This window comes from Lacerta agilis, chromosome 1 (assembly GCF_009819535.1).
Source record: "Lacerta agilis isolate rLacAgi1 chromosome 1, rLacAgi1.pri, whole genome shotgun sequence".
NCBI lineage: Eukaryota > Metazoa > Chordata > Lepidosauria > Squamata > Lacertidae > Lacerta > Lacerta agilis.
Genome location: NC_046312.1, coordinates 3,873,614 through 3,891,966, shown reverse-complemented (window position 1 = coordinate 3,891,966; position 18,353 = coordinate 3,873,614). Strand labels below are relative to the sequence as shown.

The window sequence follows — 18,353 nt, the reverse complement described above, 5'->3', positions numbered from 1 at the left end:
CCATTTCCTGGTATATTTTTATTGAAACTTTTCACCATACAATACATTAAACATCAAACTAATATAAATAAAAATAAAGAAGAAAAGAGAAAACAAAACAGAAGAAAGAAAGAAAGAAAGAAAGAAAGAAAATAAACATTGTGAATTAACACAACAAATCAACTTGGGCAAGTGGAATGGATACTAGTACCAGTGAAATCTTAAATCAAAGCTGTAATTAACTTTTTTCATATGACTATCCGTAGAAAATACATTTCTGCACAGGGCTCTGTTATGCATGCTAAAATTAGTATGTTTATTACTTTCAGTGCCTTTATTTTCGTCTTAACCGAATACAAAAAGTGTAGGCTATTGGATTAAGTTTTTAAAATACTGTATTCACAAGTATCCCAATAAAAATGACTTCCAAGTAAACTTGAACATAACAATGACATTTAAACCACATCACATATTCTTTATTGAATACCTCCCCTCTAATCACATAATTCAGCTCAACTACTTTGCGCTATCTGGAAAAAGCTTTGTTTACCAAATGCAAGTCAAACAACCATAATCACTTTGCCATAAATTTAGGGCAGAAGAAATTTTTCTTCAAAATTTTATCCCTGCCCCCAAAAACCCACACCACTATGAAAACTAGAACAGAGTTTCTCACATTTATGCTATCCCAAGCCCACATTCCCAGCATGTTTGCAATTCTGTCTCAACAACATCTACACTGGCTTGGTCATGCCTGCAAAATGGAAGATTGCAGGATCCCCAAGGACATGCTCTATGTCTATGCTATGGTGAGCCAGCTTCAAGCATCAGGCCTGTTGGTAGACAACATTAACCCTGCCCACAAGAAATACAAGACAAACTAGGAGACAGCCAAATACCCTAGTTAACACATCACCAATTACATGCCCTCTTTAAACAATCCAGTAGTAAAATAAGCAGCAACTAGGCCGCTGACAACCTTCAAAAACCTCCTCTTAACAACAAAGGGACAAGGTAAGGGGATGGTATCCCCAATATACAAAATACTACTCCAAAAACTCCCTAGACACAATAAAAAAACAATGGAAGGATGACCCCCCTTTAAATCCATATCAACGAAAAGAAAAGAACTCACTCTGAAACTCACCTACAGGTGGTACCTAACACCAAGAAAACTAGCGCTAATATGCCCAGGAACCTCACCAAAATGCTGGAGAGGGTGCACCTGCACATGTGGTGGGAGTGCCCCAAAATCCAACCATTCTGGACAACAACCATACGAGATATATGTAAAATAACCAAGCAAGTATTAGAAATCACCCCAGAATTGGCCTTACTAAACATCTTCCAAGTCAATAATGCCCACTTACACCACAAGGAACTCATAACCCACCTACTCTCAGCAGCCAGAAACATCATAACCAACACTGGAGAGACCGGTCAGGAGTAAGCATGGACCAATGGTACCAAACAGCCGTACTAGAAAAATTAACCAATAAACTGAAACTGACATGGGGACAAATAGAAGAAGACGCCTTCACCCCGGTATGGCTCCCCTTTATCACACACACAGCCCAACAAGACAATGACAAAAATCCACCAACAGCATATAAATCAATATGGCTAACCTGATCCAAAACACCTACTCACTCCACGCACACATGAAAACAAAGACCACCATAGCCAACCACAAATGAACAGCCACACCCTAGGGCCAACCCCAACCTCTCTCACCACCAAAGGAACACAAGTGAACAGCAAAGAACCTGCACAAGCAACGCTGACACAAAACCCCACATATATTAAGTAAAATAGAAACATCACGACCTGACCCCACCCCCACTCATCTTCCCCCCTCCACCTCTTTCCCCCTTTTTTTCCTAATGTCTCAACAAATGAAACCGATTTGTAAAAAAAAAAAGTTACATGGGGGGGGATACGATAGAGAGCCATTGCACATACCTTTGTAAATCAAGAAAATCTTTAATAAAAATACATTAAAAAAACAACAACATTAACCTGCCATGTGGGAATCACTTGCAGATGACAGAAGACAGTCAGGTTGTGTATCCACAGCAGTGACCAGAGGAAGAAAAATGACCGCTGAGAGGCTCACAGAGAGAAGAAACACCATGGTGCATCTGCAGCGGCACAACCAAGTGCCTTCATCTGCCCCAGCTGCAACAAAACATGTCTCTCCCATATCAGTCTCTTCAGCCACAGCAGGCACTGTAACTCTCAGATGGTTTGACTTCACCTCCAAAGGTGCACTGCTCCACTGTCTCTCGAGACAGATGGATGCCAACAATGACATATTTTGCCTTTGACATATTGAAAAATCATGGGGATCTGAAGGCCATTTCATACATTACACATTAACAGCAAATGAGGATTTTCCAGCAAAGACACACTTTGCTAGAGAGCTGCATCTACTTGTGCCTCTCTTACAAAAAGTGGCTTGAAATACATGCTTGTGTCATTCATTCCCAAGTAGGATGCCAATGGAGGTGTTTTAACCTTCCTGTACTGCCAAAGTAGTGCACATTTACACACCTCCACCTTGAACTACCTCTTCAGAAGGCTAATTGCAGGAAACAGTCTCCATTACCTACTCTTTCCAGTTGCAACTGCTAAACCATTCAAAGGATCATTGGAAGTATGTTTCACTAGCAAGTTAGGCCAACTGATATATCATAAAACTTTACTTCCTTCCCATACTAGCTGTGATTTATCTTTCCTCTGTTTGAAGTTTTTTTCTGAGGAACACAGTAAAAGAACACCTAGGGCAAAAGACATGCTGAAGTAAAGAGAGGGAGGGAAAGCTACAGGGAACAGAAAGGTGTGTGGATCACGTGCCAGGAAAATCCTGCTGGAAATCTAAAATGCCACAGGTTTCACATTTCTTATCATCCAGAAGCCTACTAAAAGAAGATGAGAACTCATTCTCATAATTTAAAAGCTTCCAGATTTTGGAGCTAGAATTGAGCTTTGCAACACAACTTTGGGAAGATTGAATACTAGGCTACAAGGGAACTCTTTAAACATTCCATTAGGACACTTTCAAGGGTTTATTTTTAGATGAAGGCCATCTCCTTCTCACTTTATTTAAAGCATCGATTCCCTGCTAAGCCAAAAAGGTTCCCAAAATGGCTTAAAATCTACAAGACATGACAATTGAGGACTCAGTTTCTGGCTGTATTGGGAGAAGGCCCTCCTCGGAAAATTTCCTCCCATCAGTTCTTGGAGAATAGGTGATACTGTGCAGACCAGAAGAATAAAGCAGGTGCTGCTGCTACAAGTTATTCCATCTAATCTGATGCATATCAGGTTATTTTTCCTGGGACCAATGCACCTATATCCTTATTAACAGCCATGACTAATGAGAGCTACACTTAGTCCTCACTAGTAATGATAAGAGTATGCAACCAACTACACTCATGCCCTGTCCAAATCTTTTCCACTTTGCAATGGATACTTTAATCTGATCTGCAAAGGTTTTAAAACAAAGGCAACAGATAATTACGCTTTTGTCTCCAGGAAGCAGACAGGAACAGGACATGACTGCCAATAGAATTGTTTTAACTTTAAGGGAAGTTTTGGCTGTGTCCTGGCCGGTACTGCAATGTAGCAGACCAGTGATCCAGTTTAAATGTCATGCTGGCCATACAGAACCCCTGACAGTTAATGGGGTTGAGCCTCACAGAGGGACTATCAATTTGCAAGCAATCTAACTGTTCTGTTCAACAGCACTGCACTTAGCAATATTTCAAAATAACTGGCAGTTAAAACCTGGCTATACAGGCAGCAGAAACTGTTCTATAGCCAAGTCAGAAGTTGAGAGTTTATGAATGCTGCAGACTTTACAGGCGAACCCCACCTTTCTCCTTCACCCTTACTTTAAAATTTTCCAAATCTGAAAAGATTTTCTCGGAAACAATATCTGTTTCAAATTATCTGCTAGTCAGTTTCATATTACCTCCCTTTACTTAACAGTACATATAAAAGCTCAGGCATTATGCCAGTCTGCAAAGTTTTTGTTCCTTCCAGGCTTGCTTTTTTATGCCTATCAAGATGTAGCCAGTTGTCACCTAACATGTGCAATTGGAAGCACCAAGCAGCCCTTTATAGAATTTTATTGGCAGTCATGGGGGTGGAAAATTTAAATAGCATTTCTGAATGCCAGAGGACATTCTGTCCTGATTGAGACCCTCTCCCTGGAAAAAAGAAAGGGGGGGGGAGATACGCCAATCATACATATAGGCTAGCACATAGCAACTTTTGGAGAAGATTTCCACCTCACTGCCTAGCTTTGTTTCACTGCCACTCATTCAAAATACCAATGATACACAATGTGATTATGTTTCAACTCCTGAAGAGACAGAACATCCTTTAGATTTTAGAAGAACACACACCTTAGTCATGCAGCCACTTTCACCTTCACCAAGAACAGTTACTGAATTTATCTGTATAGATAAAAGGCATACCAAAATGATTTGCAGAAGCTGTGAGGCACATGTTATTGGGTGAGCGCACATTCTTCTCTTAGGTTAATTTAGCTACAGATGTCTCTCCTCTGTCATCACAGCATTTAATTTAATTGCATGGTGAGTGTTGGTTCAGCAACGTTTGAAGGGCACCATGTTGATGACCCTTGAAATAGGCAATGGGTAGGCAAACTAAGGCCCGGGGGCAGGATGCAGCCCAATCGCCTTCTCAATCCGGCCCGCAGACGGACCGGGAACCAGCATGTTTTTACATGAGTAGAATGTGTGCTTTTATTTAAAATGCATCTCTGGGTTATTTGTGGGGCATAGGAATTTGTTAATCCCCCCATATATTCCGGTCTCCCACAAAGTCTGAGGGACAGTGGACTGGCCCCCTGCTGAAAATATTTGCTGGCCCCTGAATTAGGCTAAGTGTTGGTGCAAGTTTACTCCATAACTGAACATGCTTTTGAAACAGTCACTAAAAAGTCCAAACCCAAATGCTATTATTTCTATTGCCGATATACTTGCTCCCAAACATATGTAGAAACCTGTGTATGCAGTTTCGAATGGCATCCAAACCGGAGACTGATCCAAACCATTATGGTCCCCCCGGCCCGTAATGTTTCAATCCCACCATTCTTCTTTGCCATTTGTGTGAACTGTGTGTAGACATAAGCTGTGCATTTTGGAAAGCCACTGCAGGGAAGCAAGAGCTGACTGAAGCGTGCTGAAAGCCAAGGACCCTCAGCCAAAGGGGGCAACATCCTTTACAGCAGGCTTCCTCAAACTCAGCCCTCCAGAGAGCCAGTGTGGTGTAGTGGTTAAGAGCGGTAGACTCGTTATCTGGGGAACCGGGTTCGCGTCTCCACTCCTCCACATGCAGCTGCTGGGTGACCTTGGGCTAGTCACACTTCTCTGAAGTCTCTCAGCCCCACTCACCTCACAGAGTGTTTGTTGTGGGGGAGGAAGGGAAAGGAGAATGTTAGCCGCTTTGAGACTCCTTCGGGTAGTGAAAAGTGGGATATCAAATCCAAACTCTTCTTCCAGATATTTTTGGCCTACAACTCCCATGATCCCTAGCTAACAGGACCAGTGGTCAGGGATGATGGGAACTGCAGTCTCAAAACATCTGGAGGGCAGAGTTTGAGGAAGCCTGCTTTACAGTCAATGCCCCCCTGGTGCAATCCGTGTTCTCCAGCACATCCCTTCCACTTTAATAACCTCAAAATGGCTGACATCTGGAATGTGTGACATAAAATATCCTTCTGTGAGCTGCAAGCCAGTGGTGGGTGGGGCCAGATGCAAAAGGGAATGGAGCAAAAGAAGACTTACTTTTGTACAGTAAGGCTACATTAGTAGGGTGCCACAGAGGTCTGTCCTGGGCCCGTTGTTGTTCAATGTCTTTATAAACGACTTGGACAGAGGAATTGAGGGGACGCCCATCAAATCTGCAGATGACACCAAACTGGAAGGGCATAGCTAATGCCGCGGAAGACAGAATTGGGATTCAAAATTACCTTAATAGATTGGAGAACTGGGCCCAAACCAATACAATGTATACAGCGACAGGACAGTTAGTATGTTGTCAACAGATTGACTTGTGGGAAATCAAATGATTATATCCCTACTCTTCCCCAGCCCTCCCCCACCCACTCCATTAATTGGTATACAGTGAGAAGTATTAAGTCTCAGATGCTCAGGTTCTAGAGCTTTGCTAATAAAAACACTGCTACCAATGGTTTTTGTCTAGGCTTGATAAGCTGGACTTTCAGTCTTCGTTGATGAACAAAGCAATCAGTGTTCTGGTATATGAGCCTTCTGTGCTACAAGGAAAATGCTGCACTCTACACTTCAAGAAACACAGAGCACAAAAAAGAGCTGTAATTGTACACGTTCATAACATGCTCACTTAACAGAAGTGTGAGAAGGCAATAATTTCCAAAAACCTAAGCATTTAAGAGAGATAGTATGGTGGCAAAGTTCAGCCTGGCCAGTACTGCCCAATTACTGCAAGCAAGATTACTCAGCTATGTTTCATATCATATTCTTTTTCTACTTTGCATCATTTTACTGCTGCTCTTAACCAGACACCCAAGAAATCCTAATGGGCACACAATACAGTTTCTACCCCCCCAAAAAAGCCATGTATTGTCTCAGTTTCAGAAGAAATTTTGCTTTAATGGCAGCTCACCTACTGTAATATTTTTCTTTAAGGTCTCCCCTATGAAACTGCCTTATATACTGGTGTTCCTTAAGATATTTACCTTGAACACTAAATATACCGTATTTTTCCATCTATAAGACCGCCCCATGTATAAGATGCCCCCTATCTTTGGGAACTCAGATTTAAGAAAATGGGGGAAGATATATCTGTGTATAAGACGCCCACCCGCCCAATTTTTGACATTATTTTTTAGGGGGGAAACCTAGTCTTATACACGGAAAAATACAGTTAATTGATTTCAGTATATTAGGCAAAGTAAAGTCTCTCATAAGGTGGTGTGAAAAATCTAAATAAACGCCATCACAGCTTTTCAAATACTCTTTTTCCCAATGTGTTCTGCTTCTTCAAGAATAAGCTTCAAGTAGCGCTAGCATAACATGTGACTTCCTCCGTTCTGCGCTACACACAAAAACAGTGACGGGAGTAGGGTGTGCTGACACTTAAGAGCAACAGGCTGCCCAGGCCAAGAGCGTGATATGCTGCCTGAGCCAAACAGGAGCCCTAGGCCTAGTAATAGCGGATGACAAGCAAAGTGTTATCTTGCTCTATGCCAAGGGAGACTGGTTCCAAGGTGCCCAAAATGCCTTGAGGATGGTGCATACACGAACCTCTCCCTCTCTGCCCACTTGCACAGTGCACTGGGAGCCCAACGATGCATGGCATTGGCAGCTGTTGCCATAATAATTGTGCCAACCCACCCCTTCTTTACCAGAGCCACCATCCATTAAAGCAGGACATGGACACACTCCCTTTATTAGTGCTATGAAAGTTCATTCCTCTTCCAGCACAAAGTCAAGCATATTAACAGCCTATTTTTACCCAGCTCTTCACTCGCAGGTTCCAAAGAGCCATGTGTCCCACAGTTACTCAGATTCTCTGAAGTCCTGCAACTCTCACAGCTATCTAAGAATAAACATCCTTTCCCTTCTGGCACAAGGGGAAACTGTGGCTCATGCTGCTGTCTTAAAGACTATCATTATCTAGGCTTTTTCACAACCAGGAGGGTGAGGAGAGGAGAAGAGTAATTTCCAGAGGGGGAAAGCGGAACCAGAAGAGTTTAGTGACAGGATTTGTAACAAAAAAAAAGAGCTACAGGGATAGGGGCTACGCACAGCTTTTCCCTCTCAAAAAGTAGGGTTCTGGCAAACAAAAGTTCACAAGGTAAGAGAGTGATGGGGGTAGGAGAGAAAGACAAGGATAGTTGTATATTTGCACACACATATTGTTAGAAGCATGTACTTTACCACGGAATCCCAAATAAATCTACTTGTAAGAATCAAATAACAAACAAAAATATTTTTGTTAAATAGCTGCTACACTGCCCATAATGAAAAAAAAATCCACTCATCTAGCAAACGTTTAAGAAATTCATTTAAGAATTCAGCTGAAGGGGGAAGCTCTTTTACTCCCAATAGTGATGGCAGGGAGAGCAGAGAAGCACACAGACAAACAGGGAAGATGCGACACGTACACACCACCCCCTTGGCATGATTCATCCAGTTGTTAAAAATAGAAAGTTTCTCCTTTCATTAAGTTTCATCAAATTTAGGTTGCGCTTCCCCTGCCGTCAGAATTAAAAGGAACATTTTACACAAGACATTATACCACAAGTATTAAGTAGTCAGACAAACAAGACGATAATGAAAATAAACACTATTTACGACATGGCTACCACAGCCCTATTATAAAGGAACACGCTGAGAATTTTAAAGTTTTCTGTTTTTCTTCTGCTCCCGAGGGGAGAGGGGAGGAGCGGGGGTGGGGAAGAGCCTGTCCTGTGAAGGGGTGGGAGCACAGAGAAATTTAATCCCAGTGGGAAACTACTAGCCAGTGTTTCCTCTCGTTCTTTTCTATGCAAGCTGCACTGCGCGCCGGGGGGGGGGGGGAGAGAAAATCACCACAGGGTTTCTTTTTGAGTGGGGGAGGGAAAGACAGATCACATCTGGAAAAGACATTACAAAGTCCAGCAAAGTTGTATATCAGAGCATACAGGAAATTAACTCTCACTTACAGAGGAGCTACTGTCCGGCAGGGGCTAAGAGGCTGAGTTGTGAAACAGAAAGTCCTGGGTCAATTCTTGCTTCAGCTGTAAAGTTTGCTAGATGTCTTGAGGAAAGCCCCTAGCTCCCTGCCTCAGTCCCATCATCCAAATCCATTAACACTGCAATAATTACACCAAACACACACTTTTCAATAAGAGTTCACTAGATATTCTCATGGCTGCTGTAAGGATTGCTGGAGCAATAATATGCTAAGCTCAAGAGAAGTCTAAAATGTTTAAGGTAAAGGTAAAGGTACCACTGACCGTTAGGTCCAGTCGCAGACGACTCTGGGGTTGTGGCGCTCATCTCGCTTTATTGGCCGAGGGAGCCAGCGTACAGCTTCCGGGTCATGTGGCCAGCATGACTAAGCCGCTTCTGCAGAACCAGAGCACCACCCGGAAACGCCGTTTACTTTCCCGCCAGAGCGGTACCTATTTATCTACTTGCACTTTGACGTGCTTTTGAACTGCTAGGTTGGCAGGACCTGGGACCGAACAACAGGAGCTCACCCTGTCGCAGGGATTCGAACTGCTGACCTTCTGATCGGCAAGCCCTAGGGCTCTGTGGTTTAACCCACAGCATCACCTGCGTCCTTCTAAAATGTTTAAGATCGCACAAAATGCCACAGGCACATTTCACTTTTCCCTTGAGAATGAAATTCTCTTTCTGTACAGTGGTACCTCGCAAGACGAATGCCTCATGCAACGAAAAACTCGCTAGACGAAAGGGTTTTGCGATTTTTAGGTGACTCGCAAGACGAATTTTTCTATGGTCGTGCTTCGCAAGACGAAAATTTCAATGCATTCCTATGGGAATTAAATTTCAATGCATTCCTATGGGAAACCGTGCTTCGCAAGACGAAATTTTCGCAATACGAAACGACTCGCGGAACGAATTAATTTCGTCTTGCGAGGCACCACTGTATTTACATCAGGGGTGGGGAGCTGGAGGCCCTACCTCTGCTCAAATTTAGGTACTGTATGGCTATTGTAACATGATGATCTTAAGGCACATAAGCACATTAAGCAATTTAAAAACACTCACTCAAGACTTTCATAAGTATCACAACACAGTGGACCCTCAAGTTACGTACCGCTCTGGATATGAAACTTTCGGGTTGTGAATGCGGCAAACCTGGAAGTGTATACTTCTGGGTCTCACCGCGTGCACATACACAGAAATGCTCTGCGCATTGCATGCATGCACAGAAGTGGCGCCTCCAGTTACGGACTTTTCAGGTTAAGTACAGACCCCCAGAACGAATTTAATTCATATCCGGAGGGTCCACTGTATTACAAAAACAATGACCAAACACATCAGAGTAGCATAAAGCAGTTCCAATCAAACACCAGTTAAAAAGCCAAAGCTGGGATATTTTTGCCTGCCACCAAGAAGACATGCTAGCATGTTCCACTGCACCACTGAATAGGCCAGTTCTTCCGTCACCACCTGCCTCATTCCCAAAGACTGGATATCCGGAGAACAGCCTCATAATATTATCTCAGCATGTGGACAGGGTTAGGCCCAACATACTTTTGAGGCAGTCTTCTTAATGATACTGCTGTGCAAAATTCAGAACAACAAAGAAAGATCTCGTTGGCTGCTCCCTTCTATTTCTCCCTCCTCCCTGAAAGAAATTTGTGGATTCCCTCCTGCTAAGTCTGCACGCACACTTTTTGGAAGAATAGTAAGACTTCCTTTTGATCTGGCTTTCAAGACTTAGCGTGGCTAGGGTTGTTGCAGTTTTTAAAGGAAGTATTTTAATAAAGTGCAATTTTGTTGTACATCAATGGGTTTATGTTTGTTATCTGCCCCAGCCTTCAGAATCAGTATGGAAAATGATCTAACGTGAATTGGAGGGATATTTTAAAATCAATCATTAATAACACTACATGCTTTTAAATTAATTCTCCAATTTGTGGCTATCACTTTGATGCTATAATAGTTTGCTTACAGTGGCTCACTTCCTGCCTCTTGACAGAAATAGGTCAGCCAAGAGTTATCCATTTTTATTTTAAAAGCAAAAAAGGGGGGGGGAGGGAAAAAAAGATTGATTATAACAAAGCTCAAGTTGCAAGATTCCGGTTGCAAACTCTGACTTAGTTTTCCCTTCAGAACTGGTCTTGATTTAAATAAGGCTGGACAATACTGACACCAACATCTCTCAGAAGATGCACAGAATTGGGCAGATAAAACAAAGTTAAGTGTTGCTGTGGTCTGTAAACACTAAATCAAAATAAAATAAAAAATAAAACAATTCCTTCCAGTAGCACCTTAGAGACCAACTAAGTTTGTTCTTGGTATGAGCTTTCGTGTGCATGCACATCTGAAGAAGTGTGCATGCACACGAAAGCTCATAACTAGAACAAACTTACTGGTAGTTGGTCTCCAAGGTGCTACTGGAAGGAATTTTTTTTCTTTTTTAATTTGTTTTGACTATGGCAGACCAACACGGCTACCTACCTGTAACTAAATCAAACTGTTTGACTGAAAAACAATACTATGGGGCAGGGCTGGGCACTCAGAAACCTTTCCCTTCACATATTCAAACTCTTATCTGCAACTCTTAGCAAGCAAATTCCAATAGCCAATTTTAGCAAGAATCCATGGGCTACAAATAAAGCCTCAGGGCTGCATGTGGGCCACAGGTTGCCCACTTGTATTCATGCTCTCTCCCCATGCCCTTCTGTTCCCTGCAGCACTGAGTAGGTAAGGGGAATTGATTCTCTCTCTCAACATATAAATAATGTTTGTTTGATTAAGGATGCTCCCTCTTTAAGGTTCATCAGAGATCCTAGCACTCAGCATGGATGGGTGTGTTAGTAAAGGTTATTAGACATGAGGCACGAATGGTGTTTTGCTTATGACAAGTAACCCAAAGTAGAAATTTGACATAGTAAAAGAAGAATTCAATAGTATGTAACTTTTAATTGATCAGCACAGCTTCTGTAGCAAGACTGAGGGCCAAACTAGATGCAAGGATGTGAAACACATAATTAGAAAGTATTTATGGGCGTTGTTAATTTAAAAGCAGGGAGGGATGTACTGGTATCAATGGGAGCTCTTTTTTGGGGGGGATTTTCAATGAGATTGCAACTGGGGAAGGAAGGATTCCACTCTCAATCTCACATACTGCAATCCTGATTAAAAGCACACCCTTGCATGCTGTCTAATTCACATCTTAGTTTGGTACTAAGGCACTCTCAATAGCTTTTTAAAAAGCAAAACCTGGATGAAGGGAAGGATCTTTTAGAATAAAATTGTAGCTGAGTAATTGTGTGACCGATCTAAACACCCACATATTTAGCACAGTGTTAAGAACATCAGAAGATCCTGGTGGATCAGGCTCACCTGCAGGATTTGATATCCCGCTTTATCACTACCCGGAGTCTCAAAGCGGCTAACATTCTCCCTTCCTCCCCCACAACAAACACTCTGTGAGGTGAGTGGGGCCGAGAGACTTCAAAGAAGTGTGACTAGCCCAAGGTCACCCACGAGCTGCATGTGGAGGAGCAGGGAATCGAACCTGGTTCACCAGATTACGAGTCTACCAGTCTTAACCACTACACCACACTGGCTCAGCAACGTTCTCCCCACTTGTATTCTACAGCAACTGGCCTCAACCAGCTGGACGTTTGGTCTGATCCAGTGGGCCTCTTCTTATGACATTTTCTGATGTGCGCATGCACATGTGTGTTATGAATCAGATTTCATTTTATATTACTAACATCTGTTGTAAACTGCCTTATCATTCCAGTTAAAGGCAGGGTATAAATCTTTTAAATTAAACTTGTAATATTTATATTCACCAATATTCATATTTACACACACACACACACACACACACTCCACTAAAAGAGACAAATCAAATCAACAAAGATGTCACCAAAACCAGCACAACAAAAAAGAACAAAGGCAAGGAACATTAAAGAGCTAAGGCAGCTTTAGTTTGAACTCTGAGTCAAAAAGATTTGAACTTGGACAACAAGTTGGGCAGCTTTGATCTATGGGAAAAGAATGGCCTTTTGATAGCATTTTCTTAGAAACACAGCATCCTCATAATCTGCCTTTAGTGTCAGTACATCTTATGACCAGCTCCCAAACTTCCAGTACCTTCAAATAAGGGAATTTTTTTAGTCTAAAATGCAAAGGATATGGGCAGTGCTTTTTTGTTGTTGTTGTTAGGGGTACTTTCATTTTGACTCAAGAAAATCACAATTTTATAGTTCAAATCGGGGAAAATAAATACAGTAAATGGACAAAAGCACAAAAGCACAAAAGATTCACAAAATGTTCCCACTGCGTGTGTCCCCCGACCAAAAAAGAACCACTGGATACAGGTACTTAATGATTTTCTACATTTCGTTCTATCTCAGGGTCCAAACTAAAACAGTGTCCTCCAGATGTTGGACTTCCAACAGTCCCAGCCAGCATGGCGGGAACCACAATGACTACTACTAGTTTAGGGAAAGGTGCCCTGTTGATTCACTTTCGATTTATAGAATTGTTGGCAACCATCTGTACTGAGAGACAATGGAGTGCACCTCCGGAGGTGAAGTCAAACCACTGTGTTAACAGCACCAAAGTGCGTATGGAGGTCCTGGGCTGCCCAGACATCAAAACCCCACTCAGCCTTGATGATGTGGTCCAAAGGAAAGCAGAGCAGTATGTTTGCCACCTACTTGGCTGCAGGAGTTGCTGGAAGGAGGCATACAAAATGCCATCCCACCATCTTATGGACTCCACTCTGGATTAGTCTACCTTAGCTTTTTTCTTCTTCTGAAGATACCAGCAACGCACTGTAGGTTTAGGATCAGAATTGTCCTCCTAGATGAGCTACCTTCTCAGGTTGATGAGCCCCAATGTGCCCCCCACTTCCCTCTACAGCATGTGCAGACCATTGATCCCACTATTGGTCTCATCTGCTAGAGCCTGTCTTCGCATGCAGGAGAAGTCCCGAACTCACCGATGGTTTGAGACCCATCAGCTACCCTCACCTGGTTTAGCTGGTCAGCAGTTTCCTGGTGACAGCCCACTGGCAGCTTCTTGGAGCCAAAGGTGAGAGCGGAGTGCAGGGTGGGTACCAAAGGTGGACAAATCATCATCAGCATAGAATCATAAAATTGGAGAATTGGAAGGGACCCTGAGGGTCATCTAGTCAAACCCCTGCAATGCAGGGCTATGCAGCTGTTCCATACAGGGATCAAACCTGCAACTTTGGCATTATCGCCATCATGCTCTAACCAACCCTGCCCATCTGCCTAGGTTGCCGCAGTCACTCTACAAACTACCCCAGAAGGAGTACGACATGTACCACTCCCCTCATGCCCCATACACATAATTATGTGCCTAATATAACACCGTTCGAACTTACAGAGAATCTAGAATGGTGGCGCTGGAAGCGATTGCCGACGGGTCATGTAATCCAACCCCCTGCAATGCAGGAATCACCGCTAAATAATCCCTGACAGCTGGCCATCCAACCTCTGTTTAAAAACCCCCAATGTGAGCCAGTGTGGTGTAGTGGTTAAGAGCGGTAGACTCGTTATCTGGGGAACCGGGTTCGTGTCTCCACTCCTCCACATGCAGCTGCTGGGTGACCTTGGGCTAGTCACACTTCTCTGAAGTCTCTCAGCCCCACTCACCCCACAGAGTGTTTGTTGTGGGGGAGGAAGGGAAAGGAGAATGTTAGCCGCTTTGAGACTCCTTCGGGTAGTGAAAAGCGGGATATCAAATCCAAATCCAAATCCAATGAAGGCAAGTCCATTCTGGAATGTACTAGTATCATCTATTAGCATAAAACTATTAGCCTGTTTTTATATCTTTCAAAGAACTTACAGCAACTTTTATACTCCAAATCATGGAATGTTTTTTATAATGCACCTTTCTAAAAAAGAATGGTCTTCAGCCCCATCCCTGCTATCTTTCTGGACAAAGCCTAATGCAACTCTCTTGTGAGAAAGGTCTAGGAATGGCCACAGAGAAGGCACTGTTCCTTGTGGAGGCTGATTTAGCCTCTACACAGGAGTTTTCCTCAAGCTTCTGCCATTCCATTTAAGCTCCCCCCAACTCCTTGGAAACTAAGGAGCCAACTGAGCTCCAGCCGATGGGAGATATCATCCACAAGTATATCAAAACCATTTAAACAAAACAAGAAACCAGACGTGTTTGCCAGATTTCAATGGGATGCTGACAAGATGAACATTCCTTTACCAAGCCAATGAAAAATCCACATATTAAACCACAATTTCAAGGACACAAACCCCCAATAAACTCTATTTTAAATTGTATAACAATCTCCAAGTGTCTGGGGTTGTACCATAAGGAAGCCAAGAGGAAGAGGAATGTCTGGAGAGCATGGAACTGTTTGCCTGCCACAATGTCCCTTCACTGTACAAGCTGCATAGGGAAAATAACACTGCTTTCCCCTTCTTTAGTGTCTTTGAACCAGCAGCACCCATGACATCAGTCCACTCCACTATCTCAGATCTTTGTAGGATCCTGAAGCATCATCCGTCTCCACATGTACCTGCCCTCACAACCAAGATCCTCAAGGGTTCCTGTTCCATCATATGATGTTTGCCAGGGAGAAGCCTTTCTTAGTGGAACTGCCCTATGGAATGCTCTCTCAAGGGAGCCTCACCTGGTTAAAGGCAAGGAGTTTTAAAATATACATATACATATACATAAGCTCTATCTCTGACCTTGGCTGGATATGTTGTTTTTGTGCTGCTTCCAATGATTTTATTTTTTTTCTTTGCTATATTTCTGCATGGTTTTAATTTGTATGTTTTAAATGTATTGTGTTTCTAAGTGTTGTATGCTGCTCTGGGAATTTTATTAATCTGTGTGGTATAAATTCCTCAAGTGGTAAATATATTTGTGCATAACTGACAGATTTTCACTGTCTGACTGGTATTTTACTAGTTCCACCAGCCAAAAGTTTTTCTTTCCTATTTTCACAAGGGCCATGTGCAATAATAAATCCTTAGGAAGTTGGAGAATCAATCCAGAGGAAGCAGGCTAATCTGCATTTGCTAGAAGGCTGATGCTTCAGATAACTATTGCATTACAGAACAGGCATCAAGAACAACTGCCGCAAGCTGTTTGACACATGAAGAGGCAACATTTGACTCCATAAGCAGCAGATACTCACTGAAGGTCTTGCAGATGTCAGACACAGCTTTGAAGACTCGATCAGAAAAGTTCACTTTCACCTTCACGTACTTCATATTGGGGAGCTGAAGTCGGAGGAGTTTGTGCTGAGGAGTAAACTGTAGTCTGGCGTCTGCCTGTATTCCATACTTATCCAAGGTCCAGTGAGTTTTAAGGAGCCATGTTCTCTTCTTTTCCCACCACAGGGCATGGTCGGACCAATCTTTCTTGACGTCTAGGACAGCAAAGATAAAAAGATTAGGAAACAAACAGAAAAGTCAAACGAATTCAATCTATACAGGTGATTGAAATTTTTCTTTGGCTACAGAGTCATCAGCTGTTACTTCTACAGGATGATAATTAAATGGTACTGATTATTTTTTAAAAAAAATAATCCCATCCAGCAGGACAGTTATTCTTCAAGCAGCTTGAAGTTATATAAACATTAATATACTATTTGGAAGCTGCATTACTGAACATTTACTCTTAAGGTGGCTAAGCAGCAGATAAGGCCAAAATAGTTTCAGCTCATTCAATGTTATTACTATTTGGATGTGTACACAAGACCCAAAGAACAAAACCAGTTTCAGGTCCAGACACAAGAATTCAGTTTCCTTCAGCCCAGAAAACAATTATATGAAGCAAAACTTCATCTCTCTGCCCCTCTCCAGAAGTCCTTATTACCATGCAATAAATATTCTGAATATATTTGTGCAGGTCTCGGAAGAATAGCTTACATTAGATAATTGGCTGTGAAAAGGTGAGTGTTTGCAAAAGAGATGTTCAAGAGGAAGTGAGGTTGGCACATCAAAGCCTTTATCAGTCTTATCAGGTTCATGTTTCAAGATTCATTTATTACAGCATAAAGGTAACTTGTTCCAAAGTAATTCTGCACATTTTAACATAGAAAATTGCATAACTTATTTCCAAACTGTGGTGTTGTGAATCTAAGCTAGTCTGGGTTTGGCCAGAGCCTGGCTACAACCCCAAAATATACCACTTTCTTGAGTTCCATGTTGGAACAGAAGTGGGATATCAATAGTATGTTGCCAACCCAAATTCTTACAATAATCTACTCAGCCAGATTCAAAACAGATTGGGAAGAATTCAGTGTAGTGATGTGATGATTGTTCCATCAATGAAAGCTTTCCTGTTTGCCAGAAAGAATGAACACCCCGCTCCACACAAACACAGTTCTAGGGTTTCTCCAGATTCTCTTCCCTCTCTCTTCCAATTTTGATAGGACAGTGAGGACAAGATGGGGTGGGAACTGCCATTGGTTGATTTACGGTACTTGCGTGCATTTCCACTAATAAGACTCAATCCAATCACAAAACTAAATACAGTGGTGCCTCGCAAGACGAAATTAATTCGTTCTGCGAGTGGTGTTGTCTAGCGAAAATTTCGTCTTGCGAAGCACGGACGGGGGAAGCGCGGTTTGACGGGGGGGAAATGCGAAAAATTTTCGTCTTGCGAGTCGCGCCCATAGGGAAATTCGTCTTGCGAGTCACCCTTTCGTTAGCGAATGCCTTTCGTCTAGCGAGTTTTTCGTTTAGCGAGGCATTCGTCTTGCGAGGTACCACTGTACAGAAGTGTGATGATGTAAATTCATTTTACACAACTGCTCACAGCCTGCCAATAGGACCCATCCTCCTTATTTAAGGGGTCTAACATTTGATCTCTTATTTAAGAACCATTGTTGGCTGATGGCAGTTTCCCAAGGGCACTACACAGCACAGCTGAGCTATGTCAGGGAATTGGCTAGTAATGGTAGCATTCTAAGGGCAGCGCTGAGTGTATACCACAATTCAATGTTGGGCACATAATTCAGGATACAAAGTTTTTATTCATGATGGCTGCTTGTGGGAGCACTTGATGGAAGCTGGCCAAGCAGGATTTCTAGTGGTTGATGCTTTCCAAGGCTTCTTGCTCCTGTCTTAGTTAACAAAATTGGAATTATGGCAAAGGATGAAAACCGCCCCTACCACCCACAGAACCTTTCTTTGCCCAGTGCAGATTTTGAATTACTTTTGAATGAGTTTTAACCAAGCTCATGCAACCCTGGCTCAGAGCTATTTAATGGATTAGGGCAGTGGTTTTCAACCTGTGTGCTGTGGCACCCTGGGGTGCCTTGAAGGGTGGTCAGGGGTGCCACAGGCAACACTGGCCTCTGTCCCTCTTTCCTCCCCTCCCTCCTTGATGCCCTCTTGTGTGTCTGCCTCCCAAAGGCTTGCTTGGCTGTTTGTTGCAGCAGCCCTGGCTACAAGCTCTGCAGGTGAATGGCGCCTCTAGGGCTGACCAGAGGGTGCTTCCCAGGCCCCTGCAGGCCAGTGTGAGGAGGAGTCTCTCTTTGGGGCGGGGGGGGCAGCTCAGAGGCCTGGGGGGGGGAGCAGCTGCGGCTGCCCAGAGGACTCCCAAGGAATGAGGAGAGGAGAGGAGGCTGAGGGGACACTCTACAAGGGAGGG

The 18,353-nt window shown here is 43.0% G+C and overlaps 1 protein-coding gene across 4 annotated transcripts in view; it reads right to left on the bottom strand.

Annotated features, from left to right (window-relative positions):
* Positions 1–18,353, bottom strand: part of FERMT2 (fermitin family member 2) — a 93,281-nt gene that overhangs the window by 56,107 nt on the left and 18,821 nt on the right. For all 4 annotated transcript variants that reach the window (XM_033162914.1, XM_033162999.1, XM_033163084.1 and 1 more), the window contains exon 3: positions 15,889–16,122. In XM_033162914.1, coding sequence (XP_033018805.1) covers positions 15,889–16,122 — 234 coding nt within the window. The remainder of the gene's footprint in view (positions 1–15,888; positions 16,123–18,353) is intronic.